Source organism: Hylaeus volcanicus, chromosome 3 (assembly GCF_026283585.1).
Source record: "Hylaeus volcanicus isolate JK05 chromosome 3, UHH_iyHylVolc1.0_haploid, whole genome shotgun sequence".
NCBI lineage: Eukaryota > Metazoa > Arthropoda > Insecta > Hymenoptera > Colletidae > Hylaeus > Hylaeus volcanicus.
The window spans coordinates 2478406-2489024 of record NC_071978.1 but is presented as its reverse complement, the minus strand read 5'-3'; the positions used below and the strand labels follow the sequence as shown (position 1 = coordinate 2489024).

The 10619-nt window shown below is 43.0% G+C and overlaps 1 protein-coding gene across 2 annotated transcripts; it reads left to right on the top strand.

Moving 5' to 3' along the window:
* Positions 1-905: 905 nt before the first annotated feature.
* LOC128873350 (organic solute transporter subunit alpha-like) lies at positions 906-7636 on the top strand. 2 transcript variants are annotated; one of them, XM_054116872.1, is made up of 6 exons: positions 906-1228; positions 3658-3853; positions 4665-4896; positions 5150-5306; positions 6008-6148; positions 6475-7636. In XM_054116872.1, the coding sequence occupies exons 1-6, from the start codon at positions 1138-1140 to the stop codon at positions 6738-6740; spliced, it is 1083 nt and encodes a 360-aa protein (XP_053972847.1). In that variant the 5' UTR covers positions 906-1137; the 3' UTR covers positions 6741-7636. The 2 variants fall into 2 exon arrangements, with proteins under 2 accessions (XP_053972847.1, XP_053972848.1); XM_054116873.1 differs by having other exon boundaries at positions 6008-6234; positions 6475-6583.
* The last annotated feature ends 2983 nt before the right edge of the window (positions 7637-10619 follow it).

The following is a 10619-nucleotide window of genomic DNA, read 5'->3' as shown; positions in this document are numbered from 1 at the left end:
TAATAAAAAGAATTGTCGGCAATCTCCCCTTTAGTAGCCCCATCTAGCAGTTCGAAAATGGTACTATTTCTCAACAGACTTGAGCGTTCAAAGGCGTTCAGAGGATTTATAACGTTAAAATACGAATAGAAAACCGTTTTCAGACCCCTGCTATAAATAAATTTTTGTCCTGTACCAAATGCCGCCATCTAGCGGTTGAAAAAGGAACTAATCGAGGACAAACTTGGGCGTTTTCCCGCTGGAGCGCTGTACGCGCTCGGGAACGCTGTCGGGATTTTAGTTCGACTTTCTCACCGCGAGATGGCGATACTTCTTCTTGCCCCATAAACGCGCGTTTACTTGAAAATGAATGAAAATTCGGTTTTAAATATATAACCAATGTAAATAATTGTTAATAACTTGTTTGTATAGTTTCAAACATTATTCCCTTTTAATCCTGGCACGAAATTTCACTAAATAACAATCCATTCGAAAGACTAACGTGTGAATGAACACGCTAACAATGTTCGTCGTGATAATCCAAAGTCTAATGTAACAAGATCACGTATAAATACAGGAATAATTAATTTACACACTTTTCACTGCTCCCTGGAATCCTTCAACCACGTATCAATGTCTACCAAAGAATTCCGTCGAACTGCATTGCGCTTGTATCGAATGGCTGTTCTCATTTCAGCAAAAACTTTCACCTATGCAAACAACGGCACACGCAATCCAAACGAGAACTCCTGATATCAGCATTCTTCGGTATAAAGCGTGCCGCGCGTGGACGTTACTTTTTACGTGGTAGCTTACATTTTTATCAGATTCGTCGAAGGGAGAAAAACTTCAAGTATCGTTCCCGCGTGGTGTCAGGAGAAGGGGGAGGTACAGAGGGGGGTGTAGCAGCGATACCAGGGCTAATCACGGCAATATCGATGTTTCTGTCGATCCGTTACAACACCGTAATCCAGCGCAGTGGTAAAAGTGGGGACTCACTCTCACTGTTCGCCAAGCAGAGGACCTCGGCTCTCTCGTCGTTTTTAAAACGCTCGAGACCGCGAGTTCGCGTCCCCAGCTCGCGTAACCCAGCTGAACAGAAATCGATAGGTGAAAGAAAGGACGTTTCGACTTTCTCAGGGCTCCATCGCGTCCAAGATGACGAGCCAGATCGAGACTTTGGAGAATTCCTTCAGGAACCTCACCTGCGACCACCATTATATCCCCTCTGCGATCGAGAGCATAGAAAGTGAGTCTCATTTCATTTTTAACAAGAGTTTATAAGTGAAGTTTCTTCATTCTCGATGCTGAAAGTATCCAACGAGTCGATTTGACCCTTGCGTGTTTGGACTCCTTTTAGGAGTAGCGTGTCATTGAATTTTTATACAATTATTAGTGGTGGTTTTTTAAAACTGGATTAAGACTATGTTGATCAAGTGATTCGTCCCTTCTCCAATCAATTTTAAAGATGTAGTCGTACATGTAATTGCCGTTGCCTTTTTGATTTCTCGGTGAGGTTTGTTTTACATTGAACGAATCATGTTTACAGCTACAGAACGTTGTAGCAAATAGAAAGTGAGCGGTCGAACATTCTGGGACACCAGTGTGTCCATACAGTTCTATTAACGTCTTTAAGAAATTGTTAAGTTGTGGATATCTATACAGACAACAGCTATAATTCGTTGCCTTTCGATACCATACTTCAAATATGAAACATTTCAAGTAACAAAGGACCCCTCGTAACGATCTTCAGGCCCCGATAAGCCTGAATTCGCCACTGCTACGATTTACGGAGCATGCGCAGACGCGATCGCATAGGTGAAAGTCTTGCTCCGAGCTCGTTATGCTTACATTCTGTGTATTTCATGTAAAACGCGCTAAACTTCCTTGGAAACACTTGCGTAACTCGAAAGTAATAATCACGCTCTTCCCAGACTTTTCGCTGACGTAGAAGGAGACTTCTGAAAATTAGGCAGCACTCGAAACTAAACATTTTAAAACGTATGCAATTTCAATGATAACAATAAAACTCATAGATCGACCAGTCGACTTATTTGTCGCAAATGTTTAAGTAATATTTTTGTGATAGTCGCGGAGGCAACGGTCGACGCTGGTTTCGAATTTGCATTAAGGATAAGCTTGAACGGCGGTAGCGCGGGCTTTCACCCGAGATGAGAGTAAAAAGTACCGCTAACATAGAATAAATGAATATAATCGGGTGGCGTCGACTGATTTAAATCGTCGAATTATGCGCTTGTTCCTTTTTCATAACGCGTTTAGCCGAAACTTTATAACAGTACAAGCGGAGCCGCTTCTCGCCGCGCATAAATTTGCCAGCGTTGAAGGGAATCAATTCACGGGAATGAATATTTCACAAGGGTGAATTTTGTCCTCGAAGAAAGTTGGACAAGGTAATCTTCTCTGCAACAAGAAATGGGCGTCGGAATAACGCGCGAAGGCAAATGCATCGAAGATGCGAATGCATAAAGTAATTAACGTCTTTCTTGCAGTCGCAGCAATTATGCTGTATTAACTTTTTCTCCGCTTCCGCGAGTGTCGATTTGAAAACATGCGTTTAAAGTAAAATGTACTCTACATTGGTGAGTGGCGCGGGTTCTCTTTTATGTAACAAATAAATTCTTTAGGCATTTAAATTTTTAAAAATAGGAAACCCAAAGGTAGCCTGTTTAATTTAAAACTATATCGAGTTGAACAAGACGACAAAGGTATCTAAAACGGTATTCCAGTTTGGAATCTCAGTGTGAATGAACGTAGCTATTTTGGAGGCTAGGAATAATTAAATTTCAAACTACTCTTGATCCTCGCAAGTTTGGGAATTAAATACCGCAATTTCGTTATCGCTTAAAAATAGCATTCGACGCATTTATGCATTCTGGAAATATCATTCGCGGAAGATAAAGAGTCGTACGGTTTGTTGCACCGCGTTTCTCTAACCTGGTGTTTCATAACGTGACGCAAGAACCCCGTCAAAGTAGCGGTTTCACAATTTAAATAAACAACCTGATATTGAAAAACGAACAAACTGTGGCGATTATCCGTAAAGTAGGTCGCGATTTCAATTCTTCTTCAATTCTACGTACAGGGATATATGTTATTGAGTCCTCAGGACGTTCAACTTTATACTCGCAACTATTATCACTATCCAAACAAGCAAACAGTCGCGGTTAAATACATCTAAGACAACTTCCGCAGAAAAGATTTCCTTCTTATCTCTGTGTAACTTGAATTAGTAAACACTTACGAGAAGATATTATCTCTGCACATTGTATCACATCAATAAGAACATGTACATTGTGTTCTTCTTCGAGAAATATTACAAAATATTGGAGTTACGTGCACTGTTTTTATAGAGGAATTAATTTTAGATCAATTATTAGCATTCCTGACTTCAAAAAGATGTAGATTTTCAGAGCTTACGTAACGCAGGATTTAACAGTCGCTTTCTCAAATATTGTGCACAATTTTGTCTATCGCGTGAGTTTAATGATAGCGAACTGTTCAGGTAAAATGTTATCCGGTACTTTGAATAAAAACTGATTTCAACACACCGCTAAATGATCTCAATCTTTCCCTCTCCAAATACTTCTTAATTTGTATACAGCAGAGGCTTTAACGTCGTGTAATCGTATAATTATGATTTAATTATTTCTATTTTAGGATTAGGCGCTTTTAGCGTGGGTTTATTGAGTTCAGGAGCGATCATCTCGACTCTGACTTTATACTTCGCCATGGACGCTTGCCACAATATCTTGTACCAAAAAGAATCAAAGTTTTACAAGATCAACGTCATAATGATCTTCGCGGTCTATCCAGTCGCCAGTGTTTGCAGCCTCACAGCCATAGGGATACCAAGGTAACTAATCGTGCCACGTCGACCATAAAACAAACCGAATACGAGAATCACGAAATTCTGCTCGCCGTGTGATTAAGCATAGGTTAGTTTCCCACGATGTAGATCACTGGTTGGAACGTTCTCTAAGTTTTTCGAACGATCACGGTAAATAAAATCTCAAGGTTCTTCTAGAAGATATTACACAACGCTACGTGATTAAGCTTGAAGGTAAGTGTTGCAGAGCAGACAAAAAGCGATAAGAGATCGACCCATCCACTCCTCGTTGAGACGGTAACGAGATTCGAACTGGAATCGGTGGTAAAACGTACCAGAAAATCCACTTAGGAGACCGTGGAAATGGCGGAAACGCGATCGAGTGTCAGCTAGAGACAAAAGACCAGTCCCTTTGCGACAGTTTTTAACGACTCTGAGAACACGCAAAGAAACTTGACCCAGCGCGACTAATGATTTTGATTTCTCTTAATAATCACGAGTTTTGGGTCGTGTCACACCTGTGCCCGATGTTCAAAATTTTCGATCGGACCCTCTGATAAGTGGGATGACGGTGAGACAGTAGACACGAAAATCCCATCGTGGGTCCATTGGCGTTTCTAATGGGTTTCAAACGCTCCGTTGTCAAAATCTCAAATTTAATTGGATTCTCAAAGCAACTTATACATATTTGAAAATAATAGTAAAAGACTAGCGAACGATGTATCTATGTATTCTTCTCCATTTTCTTATCTTTGATTATGTTCTGATCACGTGTACGATCTCTATCAACGTTCAAAGAGATCACCGGCAAATTGCCGATTCTTTTAATGATTTCCAGGGCCCAGTTGCTGTCCGAGGCGATCATCCAAATCTACCTAACGATATCCCTCTATCGACTTTATCTGCTGCTCATCCACATCGGCTTCAAAAGGGTCACGAAATCGCCGCCATTAATGCTGAAAGTCAGCCCCTGTTGCTGCTGGCCCTGTCTGTCCTTTCCAAATCTTAAAATGACCGACGCCAGTTTGTCCTCGCTCAGGCTGGCAGTCCTGCAACTTCCCATTATCCAGGTTATTTCTTCTTTTCCACTTTCGCTTCTCGGAACCCTGCTACTCTCGGAACGGAATTACTTTCCTCGGTAGAAACTATTTTTCGCTGTAAATTCAAGGAAAGACCCTCCCGCGAGAAAACGTCCTTTGTTTACGCGGTATCGATGATGTTCTGTTCTGTTTACCCAATATTAAATTTAATCTGGAACCACCGGCTTCGAACTTTCCAGTAACGAGTTCAAAGGTTAACGTTGATAGTTTCGATCGATTTCAGAGCTTGGTATGCTGCACGTTTCTGTTTATATCCATCTGGGATCCCAGCGTCCTGAGGCAGTGGGGTTTGTACCTTCAAGTCGCTTCAGTGGTTAGTATACTTCTCGGAATATACGGACTGACCATTACGGTGAAGAGTCTGCAGGAAGTCGCTCCAGGTAAAAATCGTGTATGCTTAATTAAGAGGAAGGATTTGCCCGTATAATCTGTTCCTGCTATCTGCCCTCCGCCGTACCGAAATTATTCGAAACACGCGACCGCAAAGCAATTTTCTGCGTTACGAGGGTTTCCCTTCACTGTAGCCCCTAGTCTTCGCCGGCCATCCCGTCTAGCGCGTTTGAAACTCGTGTACCATGTATACATTTTTTTAAAAAGTCGTGCAATTAAAGGATTTGATCTGAAGCGTCAATTTGCTGATATTCTTTTGGATTTTTCTTTTTTTTAATCCATAAAGAATTCTTTTCTGTAATTCGGTAGGTAGAGAAAATGTTTAAAAAAAAAATAGATTGTTTGAAAGTAGTGGAATAGAATAGCCTCGTAAATTGAGAAACACCGAGAAGGAAACGGAAGCGAGTCCCATCGCCTAAACGCTGCCGATTACCCCACGTGGGACCGCACAAGTAACCCGCAACAGGAAGCAATTCCCAAGGTCTTGGAAAACCCCCATTGTCTCTCGCCCCCGTGGCGTTAGTTTATATTTATACTAATATTACAAAGAGATAAAGTTTGTTCGTTCGTATGTAATCCACGCGGGTGAAACCGCGGAGCGCAGCTAGTAATTAATAGATTTGGAAATGAATTATCAGTCCATGGAATAGAACAATGGATATACGCTTCTGACTCGCGGTCATTTTTGTAGAGGACAAACTCCATCTCAAGACCACGGTAACTCAGATGGTGTTGCTATTCTCGAAGCTGCAGGCGTTCCTTGTGAAGAGTCTGCCGCAGACGGGCCTGTTTCCGTGCAATCCACCAATTACGCCGCAAGTCTACGCGAACAGTAAGCCCTCGCTCCTTTTTCACGGCTCGAGAAAGCATAATAACAGAAGAACGTCCTGGAACCTTCGTAATAAACGATAAACATGCGTATGTAAACGTTAACTCAGATTTCGGCAGAATTGCAAAGTAATTACATTGTGATTTATAATTCAAAGGGCTCCTTTCAAACCGTGACCTTGATATCTCGAAAAGCACGTCCTTGTAAAAAAGGTTATCTGCCCCGATCTGCCTCTTCTGGTTTGCTATTCGAGTCGAGGTCCAGGGCGTTTCCATAATCATTAAGATAAAAGGAACAAGCACCGTCAACTTTCCCTTGTCCGATTTCAGTTACCTACGATGCCCTGATGATAATCGAGATGCTGCTGCTCTGCTACGCGGCGAGGTACGTTTATTACGTGGACCTGAAAAGGGAGGAGAACACGTCGGTCGAGGCGACAGATCGCCCCAAAGACAAGACCACGGAACAACAAGCGAACTCGACGAATAACAACGAGGAGACCAGCAGGCAACCGTCGTCCCTGACCGCGCTGGATTTCGCCTCAAAGTTCGGCGTCGTTCCGAATATCCAATTAACCGCTGTCACCGAGAATTAACCCGGTCATACGCGTTGGACCATGAGAGACTATGTCGTGCGTGCGTCGAGAGATCCTCCAATTTCGATCCGAGTGGAACCTGTCGCAAGGGAATCTCGAGTACCGAAAACAATTAGTTGACAAACTGTTTTGCTCTCGCAAGCGGCTGACCATTTGGTAATATCGATGGCTTTAATCGGTGTAAGCTTCCTGGTGCTGTAATGTAGTAATTACCTGTCGAGTAATCGTAGACCTCTCATTTTAAATTTAAACAAATTAAGTACGAACTACAGCTCAGTGTTACGTAAAAGCCTGCGTTAAATAAATGGTGATAGCCAACGTATCAATGGCGTCACGTGTGAGGCAAGACTTATGGACGAAATATTGTTATCGATAAACTAGAAAATTAGTGTTCGAGTATGTTGGAATGAATGTTACATGTACAGAGTCCTCGACGGCTTGTTAACTTAAATTGCTTAGAAAAGTACTGATTAGAGAATAACGGAAGACTTCGTTACCTAAATATGAACTACTAAATATATGTTTTGCTGGCGAAACTTACAACGGAATTGTTACTGTAAAGTAAACGATATCCACGTGCTATTTTTTAAACACTTGCCAGACAGTAAGAACAGATTACATTCGCTGTTTTGTTCAAAGTGTCTAGATTCTAAGTTGAAATAATCTAATTTTATACAATTCGATGAATATGACTTAATATTTTGTCTAAATTAAAAAGTGATCACGTTCGAGTAGCTAGTATCATGATTCGAAGTATACCTGTTGCTCCATTGATACTCGAACGAAATGTTCATCTTTGCGGTTGAAGATGTCATCGCCAACTTCTCAATCGTTGACGAAGAAGGCCCTACCGCAGTCTCGTCGCATCCATCGAAGTCACTCGCGTCGAAACAGGAAACGGGAACCATCGTTGGAACTACGGGAACAACCATACGTTGCATCCTCATGCAACGTGTTCATTGGGTTCAGCAGCCGTCACTACGCATTATCGCGTCGCATGGTTGGCTGACGAATCACGTAGGATGCTCGACCAAATGACTGTGCAGCCTCTGCGTGCTCTTAGGAAACGGAAAGGAGCATGGATAGACACTCGAGTACTTCGAGAAGAGCGAAGAGGCTCTTCGACGCCACGCTCTCGAAGAAGATCGTTAAGCAAAAGTGTGTCCTGGATCCTTGGGTAGCGAGGAAACGCTTCGTGATGCACAATTATCGTCTGTAATCCCCTTAAGATAATAGACCGGAGAATGAAGTACTCGTGTCTCGTCGAGGTGTGTAGGAACCTAGCGAACCGTTGTTGGAAACTTGTGACAGGTGCATTTTCTTTTTCTAGATATATTCCAGAGAACACCGTGTAGAGGAACAGCTGGACTACGGATGCTTTCGTATTTATTAATCATAAAGAATCGAAGCTTGAACTTAAACAGTGGGAACAACATTGAACTCGAAATCTCCCGTGTCTTTCTTCCGAATTCTCGCAAAGGACAGGAAAAGCAAACACGGCCTTTTGTAAGGATAGTAAACACGCCAAGTCCCGCTCAGATACGTTTCCCGCGGTCCTGTTTATAAATAATTTATCACGTGTATCGCGATGCGACCGATGAAAGATGTTGACACACGTGCAGCTGGCTGGAATTCTTCGTCGGGATGCAAAGAACGGTAGCCAGGTCGAACATGCTCGCGTTAAGTCAAAAAATCAACATTAAAGCGAAGGGTCGTGCACGCCGCGAGTCCTTAAAAAGCCCTTTACGGGGGCCAATGAATTTTCTTTGACGCAGATGCCACGCTGCCGACCGTCTAAGCTCCAATGGCTAATCGAGGTGCATGACTTCACCTTTTCAACGCTAGTAAAAGAAGAAACATGTCACGGTTACGCGGATTTCAGCCTAAAAGTGGGCTGAAGCTTGCGGCGATCGAACCTTTAGCTATTCCACGTTGCCAAGGGATCGACAGATCCATGAAATCCACCTTTTTAGATGATACTGAGATTTTATTTTGACAGGGATTTGAAAAAGAGTCTATTATACTTCAACGTGAAAATTATATTTTTATTAAAATTCGTATACCACTAGGTGGCTCTACGAGGCAGCCGTTCGAAGAAATGATAAGCGCCAGACTGAAAAGGACGAGGAAAGTAAATTAATCGATTGGCTTTCGAGTTTGAATAATGCACAACCACCCCGGGTCAGACCAAAACAGCTCAGGTTCTAGACACAAAATAAAACAGGACACGGCGGACGTAAGTGGTGAAACAAACTCTGAAATTTGAAGACTCCCGTCTCTAGCTCGGGAGACGTCTGTAAGCGACGACGTCGGGAAGAATTATCGCGGAGGAGCATCAGGAAGTGTCCCCTTACATCCAAAGCGGGCACGCCGATTTTTCTCGTTCCACGTTTCCACCTCCGACGATCGATTGTCACCAGGGTGTTCCTTCGCCGAGGGAACCGCGACCCGAGGGAAGGATATTAATATTCCGATAACGTGTTCAGACATATTAAGCGTCTTTGTTTCGCTGGCTCCGCTCCGGGGTGGAAGATGAACGTCCCTAAGATAAGGAACTTCCACGAAGACGCTTCCCTTCTGCTTTATTATTCTTGCTCGTTCCACCTAGGTTTACCGTCGTGGACGTCTTCGCCTGACCTTGCATCTATTATCGTAGAACGTGCTCCGTTTCACGATGCAACGCGCGTAAAGTGAAACGGTCTGCGATCCACATAGCATTCGTGAGTTCAAACTCGCCTTATTTATTTCAAAAGGGATGAAAATTCAGTCGATAGCTTTATTTTCTCACTGACAAATACGTAGACTACGACACCAAACTTTGTTTGAGTTTCATAAATTAAAAGCTATTCTTGGAATCTCCTATTAAATCGCGATTACTCCTAAAAAATGATTACGATTTATTCGAGCAGAACGAGACACTCGTCCTGCTTGCCTGATAATGATACACTCTTCGTTTCTTCCACGCGACATCCCCGATAATCTCTCCCAATCCTCTTACAAGCTTTTCGCGAAGTTCCCCGAACAGGCGTCTGATTCAATTAAGATTGTAAACGTCGACTGAAAGCCTGCATCCTTGAAACGCGTTCGCGACTTTCAGGGTATTCCCTCTTACCCAGGAACTAGACAGAGTCCAGGATTCCTCCGCGTTGTTCCAGCCGACGCTCGCTTAATCAGGATTAACCTTATCTGGAACTCATCGTTGCGAACAAACTGAGCCTGTGATTCTTCGTCCATGCTTCGTTTACCTCTTTGGGATTACCGTGGATAAGCTGTTCGGTGTCCTGAGAGGATGAGAAGAGTGATTTCGTGTATAATCGCCTGGTTCCAGCTGTTTATCGCCGGACAACACGGACTGATACCGAATATTTAGGAGCAACCAGTCAAAAGTCCTTGGTAAATACATGGCGAGTTCAAATTCTAAAGTCTTACTTTGTCAACATTTTTTTGTAATAAAATTTCCCCTCATTCTATTCAGAGTTATACTTTCTGTATATACCAAAGAGGTCTCAGAGCCTGAGGGTCGAAGTTGGTTAAGCTCGTCGACAGCACAATTATTACGAATTTTATTATGAAACCAAGCTGACGACCCGTTCTTGAATCGCTGGGATCGGTCAGACACAACGTAATCGCGATTTCCATCCACGAATCCTTTTCTTGTCGAGCTGGGCCCAACCATAGTCCGAGAGGATACCGTGAACGGTTATCTGAATCCAAGAGGACGTTACGCGACGGCTCTAAAAGTATACCGCACGGTCCCTCATTTTTTTGAGCGATTTGAGGGTCCGCTGCCTACCTGCGACCTGGCCCACCGAACCTACGAAACCCTCTCTCTCTTGCACTCCCCTTCAGCGATCATTTTTATCTTCCTTTATTCTCCTT